Consider the following 16,305-nt stretch of genomic DNA (forward strand, 5'->3'; position numbering starts at 1 on the left):
TTTAAGAGCTGCAGGTCCCTGGGCTAAGGGGTCCCCGGGGCCCTGGCCTGCAGCTCTAAAGCCCCTTTCGGAATGCGGCCCTGAGTCCTCCAGCCCGTGGAGGAGCAGGGGCAGCCGCGCAGCCGGGAGCCGGAAAGAAGTGGTGCTTTCCCCTTCAAAGCCAGCTGGAGAGAAGCGATGCTTTGAAGGGGAAAGTGCCACTTCTCTCCGGCCGCTGGCCGTGCGGCTGCACTTGCTCCTCCTGAGTCCTCCGGCCCGTGCTCGCAGGGCCACATTCTGAAAGGGGCTTTAGAGCTGCAGGCCAGAGCCCTGGGGCCCCCTTAGCCCAGGGCCCTGCAGCCCCTTAAGCCCCTGCGTTCCAGGTGGCCCTGCCTGCCCCCGGGGAGGGGTGGGGGAGCGGAGGGCAGCTCCCAGAATCGCGGCTCCCAGAATCGCGGCCATGGGAGCGGTGCCGTGCTGCACAGAGCCACCTGCACCCCCCCTGCACCAAACAGGAGCTGCCCCAGGTAAGTGCTCTGCACCTCCTGCCTGTCCCAGCCCCAAGCCTCCTTCCGCACCCCCACCCTGAGCGCCTTCCCAGACCTAACTCCCTTCCAGACCCCGCACTACACCGTGAGCCCCCTCCCATACTCTAACTCCCTCCCAGACCCCAGACCCCACCCTGAGCCCCCTCCCACAGCCTAACCCTAATCCAGACCTTCGAATCGCTGTATCACAAAGTGTTAAACCAAGATGTTCAGAAATAATGAAGCATATTCAATCACATTGCTCTCACTAAAAATATTACTATTAATAATCATTTTTTTGTGAGAGCAAAAAGGTTTTTTGTACCGTTAATACATTTTTAAAAAAAATATTTATTTCATCTTTATCTCATCCTTTTTTAATTTCTGTTTTTGTGTATGTTTTATAATGTACATAATATATTAGTATAGTAGTACATGTATATAATTTATACATAAATAAATATACATATATTGGGGGTGCATGCTCAAAATTTTTTTACTGATAGGGGTACGCGATCAAAAAAGTTTGGAGACTACTGGTCTAATCAGGATTTTGTAAAGCTTGGCTATTGCAGTAATGGAGGCAAGAGAAGTGGATAGCCTGAGAAGATTAATAATGTTTCTATGGGCATTGTAACGCCAAAGGCTGGAGTTTGCCCAACCAGTATAGGATTAAGAGTGCTGCATTCCAGCATTTGCAGTCCTGATGAGATAAAACTGTTTGTTATGTATGGATAAGGCTGTCTCCATTTGTTTTGTTTTTTTTCACCCAGGGCTTCACTGCAGGGGAAGAGTGAAGTTATTTTGGTGCATTTTCCTATTATGGTTTCCACTGAACAAACTGAACATTTCACAGTTAAACATTCATTGTTAAACTGCACATTTCAGCCGTGTTGTCACTAGGAAAAAAGGTATATTTTTAACATGTGCCAAAATCCTAGTGTAGACAAGGCAAGGTGTCATTTTAACACATTAGCACCCAGGGGTCGGCAACCTTTCAAAGAAGAAGAGCCATTTTTTTTTGTTTTTGTCTTTGATCAAAATATTTTGAGAGCTGCATCACACGCAAAGCTACCTCTAGAGCTAGAATTTATCAGCTAATAATAATTGAACATATTAAAGTTATTACTACTCACCAATACTTTTAATGTGACTTCTGCCGTTTGAATTTGAATGTAAACAGGAGGGAGCTCCGGGTTGGGACAGGGGATTGGGGTGCAGGAGGGCGTTATGACCTGGGACAGGGGGTTGGGGTGCGGGAGGGGGTGTGAGGTGCAGGCTCTGGCTGGGAGGCGCTTACCACAGGCAGCTCCTGTCCAGCGGCACAGTAGGACTCTGCCCCTACACCCACTCCCAAAAGTGGCTGGCTGCTGGCACATCTCTGCACGCCCCTGGTGGGGGGCGGGGGCACGGGTCTGCGCGCTGCTCCCACCCCCAGCACTGTCCTCACAGCTCCCATTGGCTGGTTCCCAGACAATGGGAGCTGTGGGGGCGGTTCTTGCGGGTGCGGGCAGCGCCCAGAGACCCGTTGCCCCCCTCCCCACAAGGGGCGCGCAGAGCTGTGCCAGCAGGCAACCGCTTCCAGCAGTGGTGTGGGGTCAGAGCCCTGCTGCACCGTCGGCCGGGAGCCGCACCTCACACGTCCTCAAAAAATGACTGCCAGCAAGGGGGCTGCCAAAGAGCTGCATGCAGCTCCGGAGCCGCAGGTTGACGACCCCCTGTGTTAGCCAGGCAAGGTAAACTCTACGAGAAGACTGAGGGTTCACTACAACCAGTTAAGACATTAAAACAACAACTTGCCTTGTCTATGCTAGGAATTTAACAACATTAGCTAACATGTTAAAACACTCCCTTCACCTTAAGTAGAATGACCTTTCATAGAATCTCAGGGTTGGAAGGGACTTCAGGAGGTCATCTAGTCCAACCCCCTGCTCAAAGCAGGGCCAATCACCAAATTTTTACCCCAGTTCTCTAAATGGCCCCCTCAAGGATTGAACTCACAATCCTGGGTTTAACAGGCCAATACTCAAACCACTGAGCTATCTCTCCCCCCAAAATTTAGGTTCTACCGACATTTGAACTCGGATCACTGGATTCAGAGTCCAGCGTGCTAACCATTACACCATGGAACCACCTTCATGCTTTCAACTATTTGTGTTTCTTTTGAGTATAATCATAACTCTGAATTTCCTGGGTTTCTACTGCTTGCCTTCATTATTGCAAAACTTTTGCCCTTCAATTAGTTCTATGTGCTTTCAGCCTTAACTCCAGTTTAAGGCAGATTTTGTCTGGAAATGTTCTCACAAGAGATGCTGTAACTGAGTATACATCCGCTCCTTTTATATAACTGTTGTAAGACTTGTGTAGAGCTGGCAGGTTAATCCCTTGTTTGTCTTGTCATAGCCATTTAAACCGCATAAAGCTTCTATTCACACATGTATCCAGTATAGTGTTACTTATCTTGGGCAGGAGGTCATAGGCCATATCTGCAATCAGTGAAACCTCACACTTCAATTTTTCCAAATCTCAGAAGATTTAAACAACGAACAAAAAGATGCTGCTCAGTTTGCTGCTTGAAGCGATTCCATACCCCAGCAAGCTCAGAGTCATTTTGATTTACAATCTCCTCTTTGTGCTGGTGGAAATAGACTTCTACAACAGAACAACAGGAGGTGAAAATGGATCAACTGCTCAGCATGGGAATACAAAGAGTGTTCTAGGAACAGCCTCTGCTTGAAGCTAATCCAAAATGCCAATAGCTGCAGCTTATGTGATTACATTGCGTTAAAAATTGTGCTCCCTTTTCTGTTATAAAAATGGAATTCTTACAGTGGTTTTCAAACTTTTTTACTGGTGACCCTGTTCACATGGCAAGCCTCTGAGTGTGACCCCCACCATATAAATTAAAAACACTTTTTAATATTTTTAACACCGTTATAAATGCTGGAGGCAAAGTAGGATTTAGGGGTGGAGGCTGACAGCTTGCAACCCGACATGTAATAACCTTGTGACCCCCGAAGGGTCCGAACCCCCAGTTTGAGAACCCCTGGATTATTAGCAAAAGCTAAGGTCTAACTTTTGTTGTATTAAGTACTGTTACTTAGGTCAAGAGGTACCCCAAGTGTTATGAACAGTCTTTCATTGGGTAAATTGCATGACAAACTGGTCTCTGAGGTCTTGGGAGTAAGTGACTATGTATATTCATTGAAGTTGGTAATTCAGAGAGAAAATGAGTGAATATTAATCACTAAGGCTGAAAAGTGTTTTGTGTTCTGGTCTGTAAATGTCCAGACTGAAATGGTCGCACCTAGCATGCGCTGTGGGAGTTGCAGTGCACACTGCCTCTGTCATGAAGCACACGTGCACCGCAGAGACATGCTGTATTTCCCAGGAATGCAGTGGGATAAGCTGCTGAAAGAGAGAGCTGATCATAAGTTGTGTTCACAGGTAGATTAGGGCATCGAATTGGGTATATATTTGGTTCTGCAATGGGGGGAGCATATCTGCAAATATCTGCAAAATCACCTCATTTTCCTCCTCAAAACTTGCCCCTCCTGTGACGGTGCTTACAAAAACCGTGACAGTGGTTAGGCCGCTGGAGTGCTGAGACCATTGCCTGTCACGGTGCATTGTCCTGTCGTTTTCTTGTGCTCCCTCTTCTGTCTGTCTCCACCTATCAGCTCTTATCTCAGACTTAGATTGTAAACTCTTTGGATGGGAGCTGTCTGTTTGTTAGGTGTTTGCACAGCTCCTAGCACAACAGGGTACTGGTCCAGAACCAGGGATCCTAGATGCTATAATAATCATAAATTAATAATATAATGTAAGTTTTCAGTCACCTCCCAGTAGGATCCTGCTCAGAACAGCAACTAGACCTTATGATGTGGGCATTGGTTTTCAGTTGTGTATTCCATGTCCACAGGATGGTGGAAGGAGCCAGGGTTGGCAAGAGCACCCTGCTGGCTGTATCTTTCCTGAGTTTGACCCCACTCACATGCCAGCAGCCCAGGGTGGCCAGGACTGCCCCAAGTCTGTGCCCCAGGCAGCTTGTAGTAAAGGATAAAGGATTGCCCAACAGCATTGTCCTGCTAGCACTTGGAGCTATTGTTCTGAGCTTCTTGGGCTTCGCTCCCTTTGCAGATGGTGCCTCCTTGTGTTTCTCTGCTCTTGCTCTCCCTTCTCAGGGAGTCAGGGCAGAGGAGGGAGGAGTGGGGAGAGCTGAGGAGGAGCCTTACCTGCCTGCTCTCTCTATGACCGTGGTGGTGGTAGCCCTTGGAGAATGGGAGTCCCAGGCGGGAAGGCAGCAATTTAGTATTATTAGTGGGAGACACCCAGTAAGAGGGAGACCCAAAACCATGGGGAGTGCTGCCTCAGGGAGAGCGTGTCAAGGGGTAACCTCTCTGAGGGGCCAAAAGAGGTGCCCTTACAGAACACCATCAGGAGAACAGGCCCAATCCTCCTTTCCCCCAAACACTCTGGGGAGGGCTGCTGGCCATTCTCCGACACCCCCCGGGGAGAGGGCCACAAGCACACAGCAAGAGGCAGGGGAACCAGGGCCATTTGGCTGTGTGGCAAGAGTCCAGTGACCTGTTTAGTGAAGCATTTGAACTTTAGGGTGTTCACCTAAAGCTTGGGCTCCTCCAGTCCTTGTGGGTAGGTGGGGCTGCTCATCTCTCGGCCTCAGTGGGGCAGTGACTTACCTGTTCCTCCTGCAAAGAGCTGCAAGGTTTCTCGCACCTTCCTCTGAAGCAGCTGGTGCTGGCCACTGCGGGAGACAGGCTATGCGACTGGATGAGCCACATGGCAATCCCTGCATTGCCCTTTCCCTGGCTGCGGCCCATCCACCATCAATTTACTGCACTCTCCTGCTTATATAACTCTTCTCCACATGCTTCACCTCTTCTCTTGCCTGCTGGGTTCACGCCCCTCCTGTGTGCTTCTCCCACTGTAGGTAGATGGCCTGAAGGCCAAGCTGGCAGCCCAGGAAGTAGAGCTGAAGCAGAAGAATGAAGATGCTGACAAGCTGATTCAGGTGGTTGGTGTGGAGACGGAGAAGGTGAGCACGGAGAAAGCCATCGCTGATGAGGAGGAGCAGAAGGTGGCGCTGATAACTCAGGAGGTCAAGCAGAAGCAAAAGGACTGTGAGGAAGACCTGGCTAAAGCCGAACCAGCCCTTGCCGCTGCCCAGGCGGCTCTTAACACACTCAATAAGGTATGGGACAGGCATCAGGGCACTCACAGTATCTCCTGCTGCCTGGGCAAGCACAGTTACAGCTGGATTGTAGGAGACGTAGCCCCATAAGGGCCTTGCCTCTGAGGTCAGCCGTCACAGCCCACCAAGCAAGGGAATCACAGGCAGGTGTACACGTGCTGACGCCCAAGTTCCTTTGCTTCTGTGCTATGTGCTCCTTGTTCTGGGGCTGTTTGGTCCCTGGTGTAACTGAGAGCCATCTCCAGGCTGCTCTTCGTTACACCTGCTTATGGGCCATGGGAAGCAGAGTATGGCTGGAGTTCTTGTGTTCTGACCACACACCTCTCTGCATTTGGCCCACTCAGTTTCGCTCTCCCTGCCCCACCAGGGCTGGGAGCGGAGCTGGCGCACGGCCGCTCCACCAGGATCTGGTGGTACCAATTCAGATACTTCTTGGGCAGAGGGGAAATTCCAGTCTCCCCTCCCTGGTAGTGGTCCCTCTCATCCACCCCTCTTCCCATAGGGACCCCGGTCTCCATTGGCAGGGCAGTCTCTCCTTTCTCTTACCCATGCTGCAGGTGCTGCCAGGAATTGAGTTCTCAGAGGACTCCCTGTGCTCTGCCATACAGTAACAAATTCCCTGGGCACCAGGGCACAAAACCATTCACTGAAATTTGGCCTAGCTGCCCCATCTCTGTACAGAGGGGTTGCTGGGTTAGAGTTCAGTGGCAGTGCAGTCATACAGCTGGACCGATGCACTGGACCACTCCCACAGCAGCCATACTCCTTTAAAGTACTCGGGCCATGGTGCTAAAGCCCCGGGGGGCAGCAAGGGGACAGGGACATTCACACACACCCCAATTGGCACCAATGCCAGGGTCCCCTTAGGAGGGAGGGGTACTCCTCAGGGGCTAATATTTCTCTCCTCTCCGTGGCCCATCAGCATAATGGAGCCGAATGCAACAAAGAACTGTCCCTGTGTTTGCAGATGTGGAGTGATGTACATAATGGAGGGAAATGGGGCTAGGTCTGCATCTGAATGGGCCAGGCATCAGGGCCTGGATTTGTCAGGGGTGAGGAGGGCCAGGCATGGTCTTCTTGCTGCAGAGCTTCCAAGGGCTAACTTGTACCTGAGTCTTCAGGAGTGCAGCCAGGAGGCAGTGGGCAGAAGCATGGTTGTCACGAGCAGCGGGGTGCAGAAGAGTGCAGGTCCTGCTGGCCAGCTGATTGTACATCAGCAGTTCAGAGGGTTGCTAGCAAAGAAAGGTCTGGCCTGGCAATTGATCATGAGGGAGGGAGGGAGGCTATCAGTGTGGGAGGTACCACCTACTGTGTACCTGGAGACTAACAGCAGAAATCAGCCCCTAGTTACTGTCCTCTGCCACTGAGCATTTTATACCGTTATTGTTTATATTATCGTAGCACCTAGGAACACGTAGCATTGTGTCTGCAGAACTCCTTCATGGGAGCTGCCATGCAAATCAGTTACCATAGCGGTCAGCAGGTGGGATGGCCTCCACTTTGGCTGACACACCAGAGATTGGGCCACCAACCTCCAGAGCTAAAAGCATAAGTTGCTACAGCCTGCACCACGGCTCTCTAGCTGGGGCTGTAACAGACGCAGATCCTCCCTGGATTGTGCAGAGAGGGACCTGGAACACATCCTCACCTGTGGGACAGAGCACCCTTGGGCACACTGGTCTTGCTTTCTCCCAAGGCAAGCTTCTTTTGTCACCATTTCTGCCAATCCTTGTCTTGGTTTGCTCCATGACGACTCTCATGGATCAGGCTGCTGGCAAGAGATCAGGCCTGATCTTGTTGCAATAGCTGTAACATCTCATTTAATTGAAAAGATGTTATCAGCTCTAGCTGTTCGCTTCCAGGTTATTTCTATGCAAGTGCACAGTCAGCGCAGCAGGAGCTGTAAGACACCTGAAATACCGATTAGATGTGTTTTATAATCCATCTACTTTGTGTGATTTTTCTCCAGTTCACTTAAAACAGAACATTTTAGCTGGAGTTTCAAACTCTTCTTATCATGGTAAAATTTTGCACAAAATTCATAAAACAGTCTTGCCTGGGGGGTAACCGTGGCTGTCAGGAATGCTGCCCGTATTTCATTCAACACTGAGTTTTGAGAGCTTGATCTGTCTGCTGACATGAATAATCAACTCTCCTGATGTGTTCATAGCAGCCAGTAATATACATGTATTTATGTTCTACTGTTAAATGCAGCAGTAATGGATGAAGCCATAAGTAACACTGTCGAGTAGAAGGCAATAAGAAATATAGGTGGTCTGATAGTGAGAGGCTAATAGTAATTGTTTGGACACATTTCTTTTCCCTTTCTGGCCAGGTGCCCATGGCTCATTTTTAGTCAGCAAATATCTACAGGAGAACTATCCCCGTCTGCGCAATGCCTGTGTCTTGCTGTACGCAGACAGTGCCGTGAAGCACAGGGGATGAGTTCAGAAAGGCCAAGCTACAGATGAAGCCTCCCCATTAACCCGCAGCAAAGGATGTGTGACATCACCCAGCCTGTAACTGGCATCTCTTTCTGGGAAGAGCTCCACAAAAGAGCCAATCCCCACAGACCAGCCCAATTATTCCAGAGGCACATTCCAGCCTCTTCTATTGCTCTGTGGGAGAAGTGGGCTCGAGTGGCCAACGGGTGGGATTCCCTGTTCACTGGATGATGGGCATCAGGTGCATTACAGCATCTTCCTGGAAAGAGGCACCCGCCCCATGCTGTATGGTGTCACATGTCCTTTACTGGGAACTGGTAGGGAGGCACCATCAGTAACTTTGCATAAGCCATGAGTCCCACTCTCCTGGCAGGACAGGGAGCTCAGTAAAGTATGTGGCAGCAAGAGAGGTGGGAAGTGGGAGAGTTAGAAACCTTAAGGGAAGGTCAGAATTGAGGATATTTGTGTTGCAACTGTCTCCATTGATTTTGGAGGCTTTCTTAGTGTGGACATGCTGTTAGAATGGAAGACCAACAAATTAAGAAATGTATTTAGCAAGGAACCCCCCTGCATGGCTGGTGATCATGTGGCTGCCAAAAGCATCAGCAACGTGATAAGATCACCAGTGATGGACAGAAATGGACTATCCAGTCTAACCCACCTTACAGCCCTAGCTAGAGACCAATGTGGGTGGTGATCAGTGGGCAAGGAGGCTGTCCCTTTGGGATTTGCCGTGATGACGATCATGACTTTCTAGGAACTCACAGGCAAAAATGGGAAGACAATTAAGATGGTAACAGACTTGTTAACCTCTACAGTGTAACAACATTACAGCCCATATTATTCCCTAGTAACTCAGTGTTAATTAACTCAGCTGCAGGATGCACGTCCCAGGCGACAGGAATGTTCTGTGGCTGAACATGATTGCATGTGCTCTCACATCCTCGCATTTCTACTCCAGCTGTGGAATATTTTCACTTATTTAGAGTTAAAAAACCTGAATCCTGTGTGTTTGTGGTCTCGAAACTGATGTCTTTGTTCCTATCAAGCGAATAAACAAAAGCATTTGACTTCAGAAGGACTTTGCTAGAAAAGGGATCATTCAACTCTCATGAATGTGGAAGTGGTGTTAGGAGGATTTCATCCAGGGATCAAACTGACTGGGCAGGGGGTGGGGAATAAATTCCATTTTAAATATGATCTATGGGCTGGGGTATAAGTGTAGGTCTCTATAGACCCCTCAGTCCGCAGAGCATCTCTCATTGTTGCCAGAGGTTATTTCTCACAAAATCACAGACAGCATATGGTCTTTATCTATTTATTTTAGGGTTTTTTTACTACTGCCTATGACCACTGTATCTGAATTGTGTCCAGGTAAACTAAATTGGCTATAGCAAAGTCCGTAGCAGAATTATGCTATCATTAATTCATAAAGAGAGTTTTAACTAGATGATACCAACGTGAATATAATAATAATAATAATAAATAAATTAATAATAAATTATGATTAATTGTATCATTCACTATTTGACAGGTACGTCCCAAACACATAGTATTGTATATAACAATTATACATTTTACCCTTGAGTTTATAAATCATGCTCATCAACCTGAATATAGTCCATAAATGTCTTCCGTATACTATCAAATAAGAACTCTGTATGTCTGTGTATTCCCCTCTCATAGGGTGCCACTTAAGTCAAGCTAGATTTCCCTTCCTGTTCTGTTATTGAAGAATTATCATTCCAGAGCTTAAAATAATCCCCTTTGTTGCCATTGAACAAATTTCTAACCATGCTGTTTTCTTCAGGGGACCGACCAGCTCTGAGAGCATTTAGTGTACATGCTACCGAAAGGATTTAACTCTGTAATTTTAGTATTTGAAGCTTTTCTTTTTGTCCCTGTTAAGTGGTGAGATGAATTTACAACAATTGACTCGTGCCCGGTCATATGTAGGCACTAAGCAAGGTGCTGTCCTTTGTCCCTGCTGCTTTTTTGCACTTTTGCCATTGGCAGTGTCTATTACAAACAGGATAGATTTGTAAGGTATCGAGTTGATGGGTGGTTCTGGGGGCAAAACCCACATTATTGTGGATGATTCAGGCAGTATCTTATTATTAGCGAATTATCAAGCTAAACTATTCCCACCTGTCCGAAGAATGTGGAGGTCTTTGCAGTAGTGTCTATTTATAACTAAATCACTCCAAGTCAGACATGTCATAGAGTCTGAAGCTCAGCAGTGGCCTGTCTCTATATGGGGGAGGTGCTCACTGAGCACCCCCAGAGGCACCATTGGGGCAGCCTCTGTCTGTGGAGCTCCTTGCTGGCAGAGAGTAGCTGGTACCAAGGCTTTCTGTGTTCAGAAGGAAATGGCACTCATGCCCTTTGCCAAGGGGCTACACCCAGGGCCGGCTTTATTAACTGCGGGGCCCGATTCGAATACCCGGCGGTGGTCTGGGACTTTGGCAGTGGGGGGTCCGCTCTGGGTCTTCCGCAGCACCGAAGGACCCCCTGCCGCTGAAATGCTGCCGAAGACCCCGAGCGGACCCCTCCACCGCCGAAATGCTGCCGAAGACCCCGGAGCGGACCGCCGCTGGGTGAGTAAAAAAAAAAAATGTAAAAGGTGCCTAAGGCGTGGGGCCCTGGCACAGGGCTCTCTTAGGCGCAGGGCCCGATTCTGGGGAATTGGGCGAATTGGCCTAAAGCCGGCCCTGGCAACACTCACACATACAGCAAACACCCAGCTGTCATCACATCCTACCATGGTCTTACGTGTTACCTCATAATGGCTGATTGCAGCAATGACAGGGGCTGCTGAAAGGACAGTGTTGGTCTTATTGCAGCCTATGCAGTAACTACCCCCGGCTTCTAGACTGCCGCAAGCGCCAATAAAATGGTGATTTCAGAAAATGGGTGGCCAAAGTGCCATCCGTGCACCAAATGTCACCTGGGAGCTTGTGCCGTGCAGTCCATAGCAGCAGCCACTGTGAGTCTATGAGCCACCTTTAGTTCTGGGAAAGGCCTGTAGGTCCCTCCATATAATCCCATCTTGATTTGAGCAGAGAAGCATGTGGATCAAAATGGAGTGTACATGCTGGGAGCTGCAGTCTGTGCAGACAGTCTGCTCCAGTGTGTACAGATTTGTGGTGATCCTGGCTGGTAGCTAACACTTGGGCCCCTCCGGTGCATAGGAAAATGGTACATCTGGAAATTGGCATATTCAGGGGCTCAGTGTAAAGATAGGTACAGCTCTAGTTGGAGCAGCCTTGCTCCTTCACTGATTCATGGCTGTTGGGAGTGCAGAAAAACAACGGTATCTAGTTCACGTCAAACCCCCAGCATGGCTCTCTCCTGCTGCTGTGCCTGTCATACTGCTGCAAATGACAGAATGCAGCTGTGGGTGCCAATTTAGGAGCTGGTTTGTTGAATCTGAGCGAAGAGCTTCTCAATGGGAAGCCCATCTCTCAGCCTCTTTGTATCTCCCACATGTGCCTCTGTCTCCAATTCACATACAAAGTGAATTTTCTCCACGGATTTTAGATGTCTTTGCAGTTGGAGTGTATAAACCGAGCAAACGTACAAATAAGCTAGCAGAGCAGGCAACTCTGCTGTAGAGCACAGCTCATCCTGTCAGGGATTCCGTGTTTGGGGGGTGTCAGCCTGTTTTTTCTTTCTGCTAGATATGACAGATCCTTGGCAGCATAGCTAATTACACCTAACTCCAGGCCCTGCTGAGTACATGCCTCCCCCATGGTGTCTATACTATGACAAGCAGCAGCTCTGTACAGAATGATCCCTTGGACACTAGCAGCACAGAGTGGTTGTGCAGTGATCGTTTCAGGCTCAAACTTTCAATGCCATCGAATGGATGTGGGCTCCCAGTTCCCATCAGAATTAGGCGACTTTGGAAATCTTATTGTCAGTTTTTCTCTGTATCTGAATGGGTCGGATCTTTCAGATACAAGGAGAACCAACATCACACTTCCCCACAGTGCTCTTACAAAACCAGGACCTTTTCTGAGCTTCAAACGAACTGAGTTGAGCATTTTTTTTAGTTATGGTGCACCTCCCCCCTTACAATTTACAGTATTCTAACTCAAAGCATTCAAAAATGGTGAGTCAGAAGCCTAACATTCATAATTATTCATAATAATTAGTTAATAATCAAGTAAAAATAATTTTGAAATAATATTTTTGGATTCTTACTCTTTGCCATCTGCTTTCTGAGCTGTTAGGTCACACTTGCTTCACATTCCCAAGTTTTCCTCTGTACTCAAAATGGCTACAAGCTAACCTTTTTAAAAAAAAAAGGGGCAGGGGGAAGCTTATGTCTGGCTGGGGACCTCAGCCCATAGATGAGAGTGGGGACAGGGGGTACCAGAAATACAACTTTGATGAGGTACCACAGTGCCACTTCCAAATCAAAACATTTTGGTTTTCAACCTAGGGACTGCCATTTCCCTATTTTTTTTCTATTTCTGATGAGGAATTGATATTAGCAAGATAAACAGAATTCAACACAGTTGATATAACACTGAAATAAAGTTAGTGAGTTTCAGTTGACTCGCAACCCCATTGATCTGCATTCTGAATTAAAAGTTGTTTTTGAAGCCCATCTCTAGATGAAGATACTTGGCTAATTTCATGAAGCTTTTTGTTGTCATTTGCGTACTGGATGAATCTGCAATAATTGTGCATTTTTAATGGCCTGAGAATTGGTTGAAATGCTGAAGGGACACGACTGATGCACATACAACAAACCAGTGGAGGCTGTGGTGCCACTAGGGGGTTTCAGTGCTTTACACTGGATGAGTCATAATATTTAAAATTCAGAGTGCTGCTTCAGGCTTCAAAGCTACTCCCTCAGATTGATAACTTGGGAGCCTGACTCCATTAGTGGCTAAGTAAAAAGAAAACCCATTCATTTTCATCTAACAACCTTGTTTTCCATTTTCAGAACAATCTGACAGAACTGAAGTCATTTGGATCTCCGCCTTCTGCTGTCAGCAATGTCACTGCTGCTGTGATGGTGCTCATGGCTCCAGGTGGAAAGGTTCCCAAGGACAGGAGCTGGAAAGCAGCTAAGGTTTCCATGGCCAGAGTAGATGGTTTCCTGGACTCCTTAATCCACTTTGAAAAGGAGAATATCCACGAGAACTGTCTCAAAGCTATTCAGCCATACTTACAGGATCCAAAATTTAACCCCGAGTTTGTGACCTCCAAGTCCTATGCAGCTGCTGGTCTCTGTTCTTGGGTCATAAATATTGTGAGGTTCTACGAGGTGTACTGTGATGTGGAGCCCAAGCGGCAGGCTCTGAACAAAGCCAACGCAGAACTGGCTGCTGCTCAAGAGAAGCTGGCTAATATCAAAGCCAAAATTGCTGTAAGTTTAAGACACATGACTCATGCATGCACTTCACTGGGAGTTGCCACTGCTCAGTGGGAAACCCTCAGCATCTGGAAGGGCTTCTTTATGGTACCATGTATTTTTGAAAGAGTGGATTCTAGGGTTGGGCAGATTGTGGTCCTTTATCTGGTCTTGCTAGACTTTTGGAGACTTCCCTGCTTTCTAGAGAAGTGCACTTAGCTCTATTTCAAATTTTCTTCTTCCTTAATAGAAAGGCTCGGTATTTACCTCTCATTATTCCCACCTATACTGTTAGAAATATCATCAAGCATGAGTTTGGAATGCCCTTTTATCACACACCACACCACATATGTTCTATATGTACCATATATGTTACAGAAAACAAAAACGAGATAAAGTTTTAGAGAGCTTTTTAAAAAAATGTACTAGGACTGTTTGTCTTCTCTTGTCTCCAACACGCCTTCTGCACACTTGTTAAATTTTGCAGGAAGTCAACTCCATTTTAGTAAGACTCAAAAGAACTGTCAAAGCAGGGCTTCTATCTGGCATATCTTATACTGCTCCTCCATTGAAACTTTTGTCACTCATTAAAAATCCAGGAAAATCCCTGAGCAAAAAACTCTGTTAAGAGAGATGGTTAAAAATATGTTTCATTAGAGAGCAGCTCCCACCTACTGCTTCCTCAGAATTATCTTTCCATTCCAAAATTTCCATACACTTTAAAATTCCTTACAATTGAAAAGTCTGGAAGTGGGCCTAGAAGGTAAAGTATACGGCCAGTTCCCTGGCTACTATAACCCTGCATCACTCATCACCCCATCCAGCCTACACCATACAACACAGATCTGCAAATTTCAAAAGAACATGTTCCCAGGCAATTATGGAATCCTATTTCTTGTTCAAAAGATGTATCTTCAATATGCTATAATACTACACCATAATTCATTACAATAAAGCTGTATGTGCTAGTTGCTACATCCAATAGTTAATTGAGATAAAAATACAAACTTGCAAGGTGTGCCAACCCACAGTCCCTTGTAATGGAGACACCTCATAACACCAAACAGAAAAATTATTCTAGTTTAATTAATAAAAATATTTTTGTTTAATCAAAACATCACACTCTTAGAAAACATAATACTCTGACATTACTTAATGCATCCACGGGATTCGTACCTTTGAAATCCTTGCTACCCATTCAATTCAAAGTATATACAATCTAGAGCCATCTCCGATAATTCCACTGCCTGCAGATCAAAACAAGGAGCACCCTTAAGACTGAATAGGTGCTACTAAGTGATGAAGGATTATATGGCAGTGGAGAACTGTTTGGATCCCTTCACTGTTGTTTTAATTACACTTTTTCATGTTTGAGCTTTTTTAAAGACGTAAGATTTTTGCAGAGAAAGTGTAGCTGTGTTGGGGTATTAGTAATACTCCATTGAAACATGCTTTCAACCTTAACTTTTTTAATTACTTTTCATTTGCATATGTACAATGCTGTGCTATTAAATGTAGTACAATGCTAGTAAAATATACGTATACAATCATGTTGCTATGTGAATGTTGATATTTTACTAGACTTTCAGCTGGCATAAATTGGTGTAGCTCCATAGATTTAAGTAGAATTATGCCTGCTGAGAATCTGGCCTCCAAACTGTAACACAGGACTAACATTTTCAAGTGTAGCTGCTAGTGGTATGGTGCTTAAATCCATATTTTGGTCATGAATTAAAGGGACTTGATTTTCAAAAATACAGAGCACATGTAGCTCCCATGTGCTGCAGTGCTCAGAATTTCTGAAAAAAATATATGATGCATATTCACACACACACATATATGTATATGTGTGTGTGTGTGTGTGTGTATATATATATATATATATATATATATAAAATCTGTCATTATAAAACATTTAATAGTGTAGCATATATGTGTGTGTATTTATACAGAGATATACACATATAAATATGAAAATCTATATAGGGGTGTGTGTGTGTGTGTGTCTGTGTGTGTATATATATATATATATATATATATTCTAACAATATTTTAGTTATATGACTTAATGCCAAGCTGGTTTGAAAAAGTCTGTATTTTATATTGGGCACTGGCAACTGAGAGCATAGTTACAGAGGCCACTACAATAATCCCTATTCCATGTTCAAGTTTATTTCTAGTGCATTGTTCAAACAGTGTTAAAGTGATTTAAAGGGATTTAGCCTTAAGATGTTTGTGCGGGTACAGATAAAATCAATTATTAACTCTGGTTCTCTTATCTCAGAAGTGAAATGTTCCAAGAACTTTGGGAACCGTTAGAGTTTCTCTTAAAGCAAAGTGTGACCAAATCTGTCCATGCGATGAGTCCTCCTCAGCTAGCAGCATGGCTGCAATGTGGCCCTGCAGACTTTGGTTCCCTCTGTTCTTTTTCCAAAATGTTGGCTCTCCTTGAATGTGGCCCAAGTGTAGAAACAGCCCAGCTGGACCTGTGTGTGTATTGGCCCCATTCTCCAGTACCGCGGGGAGGGTTGGCACCCCACTCTGGAATGGAAAGTCCTCAGGCACTCACAGGAAGGACCTCCCTCAGTAGGGGAAGGGTAATTGTAGCAGCTCCTTGGTCACTCTCACTCCTGGCTGCCGGATCACAGAATCATAGAAGATTAGGGTTGGAAGAGACCTCAGGAGATCATCTAGTCCAGATGGTTTATACTCCCTTGTGTCCGACTGACATCCAGCATTTAGAATGGTCCCTTGGGGCTGTGAACAACAAGCCTT

At 46.3% G+C, this 16,305-nt stretch overlaps 1 protein-coding gene and 1 non-coding gene across 2 annotated transcripts in view; one reads left to right on the forward strand and one right to left on the reverse strand.

Moving 5' to 3' along the window:
* Positions 1-16,305, forward strand: part of DNAH9 (dynein axonemal heavy chain 9) — a 385,294-nt gene that overhangs the window by 199,098 nt on the left and 169,891 nt on the right. Inside the window, exons 49-50 of the mRNA XM_044984418.1 lie at positions 5,458-5,718; positions 13,120-13,545. Coding sequence (XP_044840353.1) covers positions 5,458-5,718; positions 13,120-13,545 — 687 coding nt within the window. The remainder of the gene's footprint in view (positions 1-5,457; positions 5,719-13,119; positions 13,546-16,305) is intronic.
* On the reverse strand, positions 2,567-2,638 carry TRNAQ-CUG. The gene has a single exon. It is a non-coding gene; the product is annotated as a tRNA-Gln (tRNA).

Source organism: Mauremys mutica, chromosome 12 (assembly GCF_020497125.1).
Source record: "Mauremys mutica isolate MM-2020 ecotype Southern chromosome 12, ASM2049712v1, whole genome shotgun sequence".
Taxonomy (NCBI): Eukaryota; Metazoa; Chordata; order Testudines; family Geoemydidae; genus Mauremys; species Mauremys mutica.